The sequence below is a fragment of the Malaya genurostris genome, chromosome 3 (genome assembly GCF_030247185.1).
Source record: "Malaya genurostris strain Urasoe2022 chromosome 3, Malgen_1.1, whole genome shotgun sequence".
Lineage (NCBI taxonomy): Eukaryota > Metazoa > Arthropoda > Insecta > Diptera > Culicidae > Malaya > Malaya genurostris.
Window position 1 is genome coordinate 39380066 of NC_080572.1, and position 13470 is coordinate 39393535.

General features: G+C 36.5%; 2 protein-coding genes across 2 annotated transcripts; one reads left to right on the forward strand and one right to left on the reverse strand.

The window, feature by feature from the left end:
• The first annotated feature begins 8269 nt into the window (after positions 1–8269).
• LOC131436200 (protein preli-like) lies at positions 8270–10534 on the forward strand. Its single transcript, XM_058604793.1, has 4 exons — positions 8270–8451; positions 8566–8826; positions 9243–9456; positions 9571–10534. Exons 2-4 carry the CDS (start codon positions 8735–8737, stop codon positions 9904–9906), a joined length of 642 nt encoding a protein of 213 aa, XP_058460776.1. The 5' UTR covers positions 8270–8451; positions 8566–8734; the 3' UTR covers positions 9907–10534.
• A 1170-nt stretch (positions 10535–11704) lies between these two features.
• LOC131436199 (TATA-box-binding protein) lies at positions 11705–13262 on the reverse strand. The gene is made up of 3 exons (XM_058604792.1): positions 12800–13262; positions 12310–12738; positions 11705–12250 (listed from the first exon to the last, which is right to left on the reverse strand). Exons 1-3 carry the CDS (start codon positions 13049–13051, stop codon positions 11975–11977), a joined length of 957 nt encoding a protein of 318 aa, XP_058460775.1. The 5' UTR covers positions 13052–13262; the 3' UTR covers positions 11705–11974.
• Between the last annotated feature and the right edge of the window lie 208 nt (positions 13263–13470).

Below are 13470 nucleotides of genomic sequence, written 5' to 3' on the forward strand. Positions count from 1 at the left end.
GTACTGTCCCAAATAAAGGAATATTCGAAATGACCGGTAAAATGATTGAAGAATCTAATTTGAGTGTCCTGTCTGTTAGTCTGTGGTTGAAATCCACAAAATTGATGCTGTATTTCGCTCGACTGATAATCTTTGGTCCCGAAATGTGCAGAACATACGCGCAAGTTTTTTACACTATTGTACGCCAGTCCGGAAAAAATAAACCTAACAACCGGGTTCTTCGATGCTCGATGATATGATATAATAGAGAGGACATTTCCTCGAATTAGACGATTGAAACATCCCGGAACAAAACACCGCATTTTACTGTTAATATTTCCGCAAACAGAATCAACTCTAAACATTTTTATAAAACCAACTCCCGCAACGTCACTTGTTTATGTTTTTTCTTTCTTCACTTCTCTGTTATTCCGAAATAAAATGACAACCGCACTAACACATAGAAAAACGTGATCACCAGGGTATTTTACATCATGGCTCAAAACCATGCACGCTTAAAAATAGTTAGAGTAAGATCCCACTATCTATAGAAAAAGTGGAACAACTCTAATTTAGAGTAACTCCTTAGTTACTCAAACTTGAGTTCTTCCACTGGAAACGATTTTTGGGAAAAATCTACTTATTTACTGAGTAATGCTTTATTTGCCCATGTACCAAAAATAGAGTAATCAGTTGAATTCTGAATGAAATTTTATTCCACATATACCAAATTTGCGTAAAATTGCTCGTTTTTTAATTGTATTGTATTAAAATATTAGGTAATTGACATGCAATACATAAAATAATCATACTGTGTTTATTTATTATTCCGTTTACAATTGATTTCTAACTACGAGATATCATATCAAGTTACGATCGCTTGAGTAGTGTGTCAATCGTAGCTTAACACACAGGGCAGTACTGCTCAGACACCAATCAGACACTTGTTCCTCATAAATGCCACACTTGAGCATATTTGTTCCCCTTCTGAAGCACAGTACGGATCTCTTCTGGACACAATAACTGCGTCGATGGCACAACCAAGAGGACAGTCTAAAAATTGTGGTTTTTGCAGACACAACACTGTTTGTGTTAAGCGACTCACTCTTGAAATACGCGATCTCACTAACAATAAATAGAATCTGTTGCTACAAATGGTTATTACCACTTTTAGACTGATCTTGCGAATAGTAACATAAAAAAGAGTTTTTGCGTTAAACTCAAATTTAGAGTAAGAGTTACTCATATTATTGATGGTAACTGCACGCTTAGAAAAAGTTACTCAGAGTTTGAGTACTAGTTACTCATTTTCAAATGATACATGGAAACGTCAAAAATTAAGTAGTTATCATCAATGATATTGAGTAACTCCTACTCTAAATTTGAGTTTAACGCAATAACTCGTTTTTTTTGTTACTATTCGCAAGATCAGTCTAAAAGTTGTAATAACCATTTGTAGCAACAGGTTGTATATTTTGTTAGTGAGATCGCGTATTTCGAGGGTGAGTCGCTCAACTTGTGTCTGCAAAAACCGGAATGATAAACTTCGTGTTGTGCTTAAGAATGAAACCGAATATGCTCAAATGTCATTTATGAGGAATAAGTGTATGATTGGTGCCTGAGCATAACTGACATGTATGTTAATTTGCGATTGACACACTACTCCAAGCAACCACCACTTGATATAGCATTGAGTTCAATTACCTAATACAATACACTCAGCAAAGGAGCAATTTTTTTGCAAATTTGGTATATGTGAAATAAAATTTCACTCAAAATTTGAGTGATAGTTACTCTATTTTTGGCACATGTACAAATAAAGTATTACTCAGTAAATGAGTAGATTTTACCCAAATATCGTTTCCAGTGGAAGAACTAAAATTTGAGTAACTTCGGAGTTACTCTAAATTAGAGTTGTTCCACTTTTTCTGTAGATGAGTGAGATCTTACTCATTTTTGAGTAACTATTTTTAAGCGCGTGCTCAATTTTTGACGTTTCCATGTATCATCTGAAAATGAGTAACTAGTACTCAAACTCTGAGTAACTTTTTCTAAGCGTGTGGTTATTTTTGACAAATCTCGGTTGATTTTTCAGAAGGCCGTAAGAGCAAGTGACAGTTTCTCTTTGTTCACTCTCTCTTTCGATTATTGTGATGTGATTCAAAAAGATTTTCTTGGATTTCACAGTTCTGTTTGAAAGTCTAACGTTTCGAGCATCATTCAATAGTCCAATCCACGTGCGAATGTGTTTTGGTGTGGCTATTCTCAGCAGTTGAAAGGTTAATGCTAGTGTGAGTATGTCGAAATAACCCAGCGAATTTTGTCGAGCCGCATCGTGCCAATTATTGAAGACATATATGCAATAAAAAACACTGCAATGCCAAGAGAACAGTTGAGAAAGACAAAATCGTAGTATTGAAACTCTATATCACGTAATGGAACTGTCTTCTACTTAGTTCATTAGTTCATAACTTACGAAATTCTATATGCATTTTTCGCAGTGTATGATTTTTCGTATATGAATAGATCTGCGCACTCTGCATTTGTGTGAGTAACAAAGACGTCAAATTGCTCAATGCAAAGAGTCAAGTGATAAACGTGTAACCGACGACACGACCAGGCACTCCGAAGGAAAATCGGAATAAAATGTGTTCGTGAGCGATTTACCGCCAGTTACCGCAAATATAGCGACCCCTTGTTAATGATAAAAATTAAATTCTTAAGCAACACTGTTCTAGTTGCTACAACATAGTTACCAAGGTACCCAAGAAATAAAAATAAACAAATAAATTGAGAAAGTTCGTCTGAATTCGAATATCGCAAGATTGCTTCTGGGAAGTTTTGAAGATTGTTTAAAATATTTCTCATAACCGATTTATAATTTCAGTTTGACCAGATGGTGGTGTTTAGGAAGAGCCTTCAAGCTTTTTAATCGAGTAAGCTTTCAAATATGAATCTCCAGAAAATATACGAAATCTAGCTGTATATATACCAGATTTCGCTGTGGAGCTCTACATAAACTTCGACTGTGAACTTCACTATCAATTAATTAATTGTTTCCTGATAAGAAATTAAGAGAGCGTGTATAAAAAGCCCAAGAATACGACCAGTTACTCACTCAAATTGTTATCTGTTCATAGAATAAATATCGATTCTACTATGACACGACCGACCGCAGTAAAATGCCTTTTCTTTTTTTTCAATGAAAAACTAAAAATAGTTGTTGTATTTTACTTTACATCTCGTTCAGGGATGTTCTGTTTGTACAAGTACCGAGTGTTTGAATACGGGTGGATTATCTTAAGTATGACTCGCAAAATTTTTAATTCTGTCATATCAAAAATACTTCTTCACTAAGAATCTGGGTGAAGTTAATCTAAGTCGTCTTAATCGTTTTAATTTTTCATCATATTTTCCCTGTATGAGTTTTTATTGATATTTTGTCGAATTGGTAATTATATTCGATAGTATCAATTTCGAATGTAGGGAAGAAAAAGAGGCTTTGATTACACCCAAATTGGAGCGAACATAGTCACAGCTACACTACACCGGTGCAGCGCTAAAAACAAAAAACGGCATTATATTTCCTCTCCTTTTGTTCCTTTTTCTATCTTGACGGCTGTCCACAAACTTGGATTTCTAAGCATAGGCGCATAAGCAAACGATTTTGCAGCCGTTTTTACAAAAATCGATAGATGGAATATAAGCTAACCATTTAAATTAAACCCATAATACATTTATAATTGCAATTTCGTCTTCTTCCTTTGCGACATACAATAGAACCATGGTGAAATACTTATTGATTTGTTTTGTTCTATTTAGTTTTTTTCAATTGAACAACAAAACAAACGTAACCAAGGATATTGTTATTCTAGAATCAACAGTTTATCAACCTGGGTTGCCAGTTCCAAACATATTTACCAAAATCTCATTTTGACATTACGAGTTACTGAGGGGTAGTTAAATTTACGATACAGTTTTAAAAGCGAGTGGCAGGTCGTGTCGTCGGTGTAAGCGCTTGGTAATTAATAGAAGAGAAAGTAAACAAATCGAAACTGTCACTTGCTCGTACGGCCTTCTGGAAAATCAACCGAGAAATCGATAGTAATTTTCCTACACTGAAAAAAATCTCGCGAAAAAATTCTCATTTCAGACATACAAAAACTTTTTTTTTGTGATTTTTTTAAACTTCCAGTCTAAGAAAGAACCCCAATATAAAAATTCCAATACATTTTCAAACGAAGCTTATTTCGAAGTTCTTCTTACGTTCTCTGTATTACAATTATTTTTCTTACATATCATTTATTTTACTCCGACTTTAACCATTTCGGTCTTTCACCGGGGATATCGCAACTATTATACCAATTTTCAGTGCAAAATAAACCCAAATAACTTTTCATTCGTCAAACTTTGAAATGAGCCGAAGTGTTATTTAAATTTAAATACTCGACTAAAAATAACTGCTCTACTGTCAAATTTCAACTAAAAGTTCAAATAATTCACGAGATGGTCCACGGCCTTGAATTCTCAATTTAATCCACAATTGACGGTGGTGTGATAGAAGCTTGTGAGAAATTCTGGCAGCCGGCGGAAGCTTGGTAAGATTCTGGCAGCTGTCAAAATTTTGCAGACGAAATTGTGTCGTTCTCACGTCACGTCACGTCTTGCAAGATCGCTCATTCTTCTTTTTTCGGTTCGACTTCGTTTGATTTTCGACAATCCTGTATTTAGGGGAAGGTGTTCGGTTGCCGGCACCCCACTGTAACTTTTGATAGAAAGCAGATAGCGTCATTCCGACAAATGTCATGTGTGTTGTGACCTGTTATTCTTTGGTCACAATGTAGTTCCTTTGGTAACTGAGTCCAGCTTGTATATATTGTTCAAATATTGTATATTTTTGTTTATTTCATTGTCAGTAAATGTCAAAGTAGAATTTAAAAGTCAATCGCGTTTCTACTCCGTGTTAACATGTTTGAGTCACGTTCAAGTTCTACTCAATAGCAAAGGTTTGTGTCAAAAGTAGGGTCTTGTTAATTTATTCTATTTATTTATTTATTTATTTATTTATCTATCTATATATTTATTTATTTATTTATTTACATTTATTTACTACATATTCATTATTAAATTATATATTATATTCAAAAGTATTTATTTATTTATTTGTTATTGTTCAATTTAGAGTGACTATAATCAGAGTGGCGACAGCTGTTCGTTTGGAATGACAGCTACCAGTTCCAAACGAGCAAACGACCTGTCAATTCAATGTAAAGCCAATGGAATGTTTTTAATTGTTGCCAGCTTTACGGATGAGATGTCGTCACTCTGGTTATAGGCACTCTAGTTCAATTCATATATCAAATCATATCACATATTAAATAATATTTAAAAAAGGAAACAAGTATAGTAGGTACAAACATTAATCAAGACACCAACCAGAAAACGATAATACATTGTAACCGTCATCTGTCTACACACTGTCATCATCGTCATCATCGTTATTATCGCAGCATAAAATGCGGGGTGGCATGCTGTGAAGGCGGCGGTGGGATTGGGATGGAAAACGGACAGCAAGCCGATAAAACCGCGGGAAAATCTTTGCGAAGGGGCTAGTATTTTGTTTACCCGGGAGAGTATTGGTTGCAGCAGCGTGTCATCCACCAAAAGTGACAATCCGTTTCGTTCCGTTGTTTGAATTCTGGTCTAAGTGGATTCAAAGGGATCAGTATTTAGTACCGAAGGTATCCCACGAACGTTTGTTTCGGGACAAGTGCAATAGACCGGTTAAGTTCGTTTGCTGGTAGCCGTGTGTGCCTTTGCGGTAAAACGAAGAAAATAGTACGCGTAGTACCACTCTCCGGGTATTATCCTCGGAACGAAGGCCTCCGTTCGCTACAGACAGGCCGAGTTCCTGTCCCACCGCTCCGAAGCCAGTGTCGTCCCGCCCGTCGTCGCCCGCCGAGATCATCAAGTCTTGCGCCCGCCGAGATCATCAAGACAAAAAACTTGCGCAAGTAGTAAAAAGTTTAATATTCTATTGTTTTTTCTATTACAAAATATAGTGCCTAAGATTAAAATTGTGCGGTCTTTTTATATACAAGCTGTGTCGTCCATTTTGGTTTTTTTTTGTGTAACTTGTTTTCGCCGCAAACGATTCGCTCAGTGACCACAGGTGGGAAGAAAATTCCGCCCTAAAAATAGTGAAGTAAAGATTCTTTTGAAACTTCGATTATTTGCCGACATTTGTCAGAATTTACAGACTATTGAAAATTGGCGCGATCTTTTTGTTTTTGCTCGCTAAACTTGTCGATGACATGCAGAGATACCAAATCTGCAAATTTGTCTGTAAATTATCAAATTTCGTAGTTAACCTGCGAACCTTTTTTGTCTGAAGACCTTTTACAGACTTTTGAAACTTCGATTGTTTGCCGACATTCGTCAGAATTTACAGACTATTGAAAATTGACGTGATCTATTTGTTTTTTTTTGACAGCTAAACTTATTGTTTAGCTTGCACCTCTGGTTATATGCTACACGTGGACAAATTGACAGCTTCAATACATCCTTCATATAATTAAATCTTTGGTTCTCTGGTTCTGTTCGCAATAACGACCCCAAATAAATCATCAAAGTCAAGGAAAATTAACTTTAAGCCACTGAATAATGTGATTAAACGTTGTAGTGGATAAGAAGCCAATCAATTCTATTGCAGTAACGTATTCAATGTCGCGAAGCCGATGGAAGACCGGCCAAATCAACACCAAAGGTGCCACCATCCAGGTCATCGACCAAGAGAGCCGAGGCGAAGTCAGCATCAGGCAATGAAGACTTTTGTCCAAAACGTCTTCTAAAAGAATAAATTCCTTTTTTTCCTTGAATAATTGCAGTGTTTACTTATATTTTTTCCATTTTTAGCGAAATTTCTTGGAGTGCCTTTAACCGAACACCTTTTTTTAAATGGCCAAAATTTATGACTTTACTAAATTGATAATAAAGTTTCTATAATGAAATAAATCACCTTAGTTTCTTAATGAATTTTTAGCTAAGGACTTTAGCTTTCCATTGATGTATATATGTGCGCATAATGTGCACTTAGTCAAAAGTTATAAGCTTAAAATAAAAGGTGACAACGCTGGTGCCGGTAACCGAACACTCTCCTTTACATCCAAAAATGATAACGAGTCATATTTGTTAGCTCAAAAGCTACACTCTTACCAGCCGCTACCTAATTTTGGGTCAAAACCTACCCAAAATCAACTAAAGTGCATCTCCCCAATTTTGGGTAACGAATGATGACCTCAAAATTTAGGTAAATGTATGTTTAGTACAAGTGTTATGACATAACAAAGTACGCTACCCATATTTACCGATCAACTTAATGTTTGAGTAGATAACGACCTAATTTTGGGTAGCTTAAAGAAGAGCTCGACAATGAGTGATTTCGCCTCAAAAAGTAGGTATAAATGATTTTCAGTGTAAGTTGTTGCCCTCCACTTAAATTTCTTAAAATCAAAGATGCGAATAATGTACAACCGAGTTAAAACGTTCCTGCCAGTATCTTATGGAAAAAAATCCGGCAGAGACAGAATCTTTAATAACCGTTCATTCTCTGCCGGAAACGGTTGGTGCGTTGTCACCAGATTCTGCAAGCGGGAGAGAGCTACAAATGTATTAGGCAGAGATGCCAAATATTTTCATAGAAAATCTGTATTGCTTTGTATAAAAAATCTGTATTCACAATAAAATTAAATTCTTACAACAAAATGATCCTAATAGATGTTGTTTCAATAGATTGTGGTTGTAGGATGGTAGATTCAATCAGTCATTACCGCACTCACAAGAATATTCAACAACGAAATGTCATAGTTTTTTTTTAACCACGACAATTGAATTGAAATTCCATATATTTATCTAGTTTGAAAATGTTGACTTTATAATTTGACATGACAAGTATTACTCCGTTAAATATCAGTTCAAATTGGTTTCAAATTATGATATAAATGGATTTCACAAGAGATTTCCATATTAATTTGTGACTTGTCCGTTGATTGATAGACTTTTATCTCGTCACTGGAATCAAATACTAAAAGATAGCTCAGACAAAAAAGTTCAATTTTTTTTCTTACTTTTTGTGAGATCTGCATAAACCTGTATTTAATTGAGGAAATCTGTATAAAATCTGTACCCTGCATTAAATCTGTATGAGCATGTAAAAATCTGTATTATACAGATAAATCTGTATAAATGGCATCTCTGGTGTTAGGAAATAATTTTTACTCGGGCTATTTTATGTATCCGTCAACTCTCGATGCACTTGTTTCTTCGATTTTGAATTCTGTTCTTGCAAAAACAAGTGATAAATGTTATCAAAAATATAAGAGATATGATTGTGTACATATCAGTTCATTAAGCTATTGCTTCTTTCTGATTTGGAATCGAATGTAAGATAGCTTACGGCAAACATTGGATCAGGTAATTTGGAATTTATTTCAACACTGGTTGCCTACCGAAATGCATTCTAGTTTTTTATGTGCTCACATAATCACGTTAAGAATTTTATTGATTTGTATTTGATTGTACCAATAGCAGGCGAATAGAGGAATTTTTACATCTGGCACTACATGAGGGAGTAAAGCGATTAGTGCAGTCGTCAACTAAACGTCAAAACGTGCGGTGGATTCGACTGCAACCAAGAAACCAAATTTCGTTGTGTCGTAAAATTCGTGTATATTTTCCTTATAGAGTTTGGATCAAAATGGCTAAATATTATGAAAATTCGACTGTTTACAACTATACATGGGAACAGGTAACCCAATGTTTCTGGAACCGGTATCCAAATCCGTTCAGGTGAGTTACCGCATGATGATTTAAAAATGTTAAATGTTCGTTTACTGCAAAATGTTAAAGTTTACTGCAAAATGTAGACATTAGACCGGTGATGCACGTTGTATCGAAAGCGCAGAGATAATTATATAATTTTAGAAAAGTGAAAATTTTCAAATTCAGCTGATTGCATTGTAAGATTTGAAACGAGTGATTATTTTTTATATACGACTATGCGCACGGTGGTCGGAAATAAAACAATGTTTGGTCAAAAAAAAAGTTACTTTCTCACAGTATAAGTTTGTATAGAAGGAAAATGTTTTGCAAACAAAATGTTTGAATAATTAAACCTGTCTTTTCAGCATTATAAATGCTCTGTACTTTTTGTTACAATGCTTTTATTGTGATATTTTCTCTCTTGTATTCTTCTGACGACGCAGTTCGCACGTACTATCTGAAGACACTGTCTGTAGGGAATTGCGAAATGGTAATCTACACAGCAAACGGCTACTAACAAAAACTAATCGTGTACCAAAATGGGGGGAACGATTTTTCAAGGCTAAATCCGTCCACATAGTCGAAGAGTCAATAATCGATCCGAAGGAGAAAGTTCTCATTACTTACACTAGGAATATCGGATTCAATAAAATCATGGTGAGCTTTGTAATTGTTTGTTTAGTACAAAGATAGTCACTAAAAACTCATATACTTTCTATCGCAAAATTTACATAGAATTCATTTTATCCGCTGATTTTTCACTTCTTGCAGAATGTTGTTGAGAAAGTCACCTATCAATCTGTTCCGGATCAACCGGGTAAGACAATTGCCATCCGATCAGCCTGGATCGACTCTTCGGTGTTTGGGTTTGCTACCGCAATACGCGCGTTTGGATTAGACCGATTCAAGAAGAACTGTATGAAAACCGTTGACGGTTTCAACTACGTACTACAGCACATGTTCCCAGCCCATCCTTCGTCATTGGTCCCTGCTCACAACCCACACCTTTCTAAGGCTCAGAAAATCAAGGAAGCCGCAAAACATGCTACGGACCACGTTAAGGCCCAGGCCGAACACTTAGTGCATAATCTTTCCGTAAAAGGTTGAACCAAGCCCCCCTAGTGGGGAAGAATGTTGATCCTGTTCAGATACATTCATTAGTACATAGAAACACTCGTTGTTACACTTCTTGATAAGTCGGTTGTTAGTTATTATTCCGGCGTTTTTTTTTTCAAATTGTGCAACAGCAAACTCTTAGGTCGAAACAATGAGAGAAACAAGACAAAAATGCTTGACGCTAGATCTAGAAAGTTCTCTACTTTTGAACTTCTTTCAAGCAAATTGCAAACTTTGATTGCTAACACAAATGAAATGAGCGCATCATTCCACGCCAAACAATTTTACATCGCTGTGCTGAAACAGCCTAAGTAGTAGACGTGTTACATAATAAAAGTTAAAAATCCTGAACACATTACATATAAAGTAGAGTTCTCCAATACCATTACAATAAGCAATAGAAGCTTGATTTTAATAATTTGAGAAAAAAGTTTAGTATACCAATAGTAATCTTAGCATCGTGTTATGAACAGAAGTTCAACAATGCGCCACCGTACATAAAACTGTTATAAAAAGTGGTTGCAGTTTTCCACAAGTCTAGATATGCAAAGCTTTCTTATAGAAGTGTAAGTAAACCATTTGTGGATAGAAAAATTTGTGGCCTACTTCGTTAGATAAATTTTTATTTTTCACTATTAAATCCGAACAAGCCCCGATCCGTTATTCATCACAAATCATTAAATAAAAATTTGCAAGTCTAATGGTGAAAGGTGTCAGACACAAAAAGTTCCGCTCCATTGGTTATTTTTTTTTTTTTTTTCGAAAATTGTGTATTTATGTCGTATTAAATTAAGCGTTACTCATGACGTTTCTTTATTATAACCAATCTTCTGTGTGTTAAGTTGGTGATTGCTAAAGAACTAGTGATCATGGATTTCCGATTAGACAGGAACGGTATAATCGGCCCTTATTACCGGTGTCACTACACGGTAAAAACCAAGTGAAGTGAATGTAGGTTACGGAAGTCGCTTCAGAGACAAAAGTAATGACTGGGATGAGCTTGATGTCATTATGAACATCACACCACCAACGTTTTGTTGAAAAAAAAATAGTTTTTTCCACCACAGTGATCACTTCACTATGCGTGATACTGGTACTAGGTATAATAAAGTGAAGTGACATGTAAGTGAAGTGAATGTGAAAGTGGAAGTGAGAACGGCAATAAGGGCCATCAATGAGATTGTTACAATTTTTGTATTATATTTTACACTTTATGGTCGTATCTCTGGCTTAGAGCGAATCCTAAACCTCGTACCTATACAAATCTCTCACTCCTATAGAACAGAATAATGAGTCATCGTCCTTCTGGGAAGTAGGTGAAGCGTCTACAACACTTCTCCTCCTTGTCCTTCATTCTTCCCCGTGAACAATGGAGATGGGAGCGGCCGGTGATGGCGGCTAGCATGCTGATGCGCTGTTCAGTTTTGGTAGAACATTTACTACTGGGAGCTTCCGCCGCCGTATTTAGCAAATCTTGTGAAGTAATTGTTTAAGATGAACAAGAGTCATTTGGGTATGATATGATTTTTTCTTGTAATAATTAATTGATTTGCGCACGGAGTTCAGAAATTATTCATCCTCGTTGATAGTTCTAGAACGAGGTTAATCAACCTTCTATTCAGTGGCGTACCGCAGAAATTTGGCGCTCGGGGCAAAATAAGAGAATTGCCGCCCACCATTGGTTTAGTGAACAAAAAAAATCAATGCTGAACTCCATCTACGAAAACATGGCTTGGGCGAGCAAAAAAAACGATCCCAAGGAACCAGATGTCTCGCGATACAAACTGGCTTTTAAGTAATCATATTGACTTTATTACTAATGTTTGTTCAATACACAATACGTGCGTTAATTCGATTCTTATAAAATAGATACAAACATCAAGTTTTCCCGAAGCAGTTTTCCATTCTCCAACGATGCCTGATCACTCACCAAACGAACGTTTGATCAAAGATTATTAACGAAGTTAATTGCAATTTTGCACATTGATAAGTAACGAGAAAAATGCGCAAATGTAACTTCGCCTTCGAACGTAAAAACCCGATCCTTTCATTTCAAGTTCTACTGTTTCTTGAAGCTTTTCAAGATCGGATAGATGTTATCAAAAGCATCATAGATCTCCTGTCGCACTTTGGCTCCGGTGAGTACAACCTTTCCGGACACGAATATTAGCAGCACGATTCTCGGTTTCACCATACGATAGATAAGTCCTGGGAACAGTTCCGGTTCGTAGGAGCTAAACTTGCCGTGTGTAAGAACCAAACCCTCAAGTCGAATCGGAAATCGCACATCACAGCTGCCGACCATATTTTGTACTTTGAAATCGAGAAATTTGGCCTGCGAAAACAAAACGCATTATAAACAGAAAACGATCAGCGCAAATTCGTCAGATTTACCGTAAACCCAAGCTTCTGAATAATTCTCGCGTACTTTCGCGCAGCCAATCGTGAATCTTCTTCGCTTTTTGCCCCGGTGCAAACCATTTTGCCGGATGAAAAAATTAAAGCAGTGGTACGCGGTTCACGGATTCGCATTATAACAGCAGCAAAGCGCTTTGGATTGTATTCGGCATTACGCGCGTGTAAGGCTATTTTTTTGAGATCCAGTCGACAACTAAGATTCACCGTTGACACTATATTTTGCAGCTGGGGTAGAATGGCTGGTTCGCTAGGCGTCATCGGTGTCATTGGAGTGGCAGGTCCCATGGTCTGATGAATATTAACACTGCCGATGTTTTCCGGATCTCGCACACTCCCTCCGCTATTGTTATGACTTGGCGTGCCCTTACTCTCCGTCATCGGGACCATCGGAGACATTAGGCTTTGCTGGAAGCAAAAATAAATTCGCTAACAAGTTATGTTACAGCAAATTTAAACCAAAATCTACCGGTGTCTGCGGTTGAATCATGCTTTGGGGAGCAGCAAAACTCGGTGCATATGTATGCATACTCTTCCCGGGTGTACCCATGCTAATCGAAGGCATTCCATACGAACTGAGTCCTCCCATTGGTGTCATGTGTGGCATCGATTGCTGCTGCTGATAAGCGTGTGGCAGAATTTGTTGGTCTTCCTCCGGTTGATGCAACGGAGTCCCGATACTAGGTATCGAGAAACCTGGACTTAGTGCCATCTGATCCATGACAGATTATTAACTGAACGATTCGCAATCGCGTTGGAACGTATTTCTAGTCACTGCGATGAATTATACTTTAACTTCAATAACAACAGCAGAAACCGTTCTACTGATATGGTTTTATGAAGCTGGGTAGTCTGACAAAAAAAAATCACAAAATTTAGAAAACAGAACGGCTTCAATTTATTTTGACAAGTTTTTATTCGTAGTTGCGCTTTATTCCTTTATACACTGAAAGAAAACGCCAGCCACATTTTGGATGAAACTTCTCGGTTAATTTTTCAAAAGGGCGTATAACCAAGTGACAGTTTCTCTTTGTTTACTTTCTCTAAATAACTGAGAATTCCGACTATTAGGTTTTTTACCGTCACTGCTAACCTCAATCGAATGAACACATTTTGACAGTTCAGCAGTACTGTTTGTAA

Excerpts from the sequence above, each read along its gene's own strand:
- LOC131436200 (XM_058604793.1), top strand. The coding sequence starts at position 8,735 with ATGGCTAAATATTATGAAAATTCGACTGTTTACAACTATACATGGGAA. Across the intron at positions 8,827-9,242 it reads CGGTATCCAAATCCGTTCAG|TTCGCACGTACTATCTGAAG; the intron begins GTGAGTTACCGC and ends CTGACGACGCAG. Across the intron at positions 9,457-9,570 it reads TCGGATTCAATAAAATCATG|AATGTTGTTGAGAAAGTCAC; the intron begins GTGAGCTTTGTA and ends CACTTCTTGCAG.
- LOC131436199 (XM_058604792.1), bottom strand. The coding sequence starts at position 13,051 with ATGGATCAGATGGCACTAAGTCCAGGTTTCTCGATACCTAGTATCGGG. Across the intron at positions 12,739-12,799 it reads TGATTCAACCGCAGACACCG|CAAAGCCTAATGTCTCCGAT; the intron begins GTAGATTTTGGT and ends TTTTGCTTCCAG. Across the intron at positions 12,251-12,309 it reads TTCAGAAGCTTGGGTTTACG|GCCAAATTTCTCGATTTCAA; the intron begins GTAAATCTGACG and ends TTGTTTTCGCAG.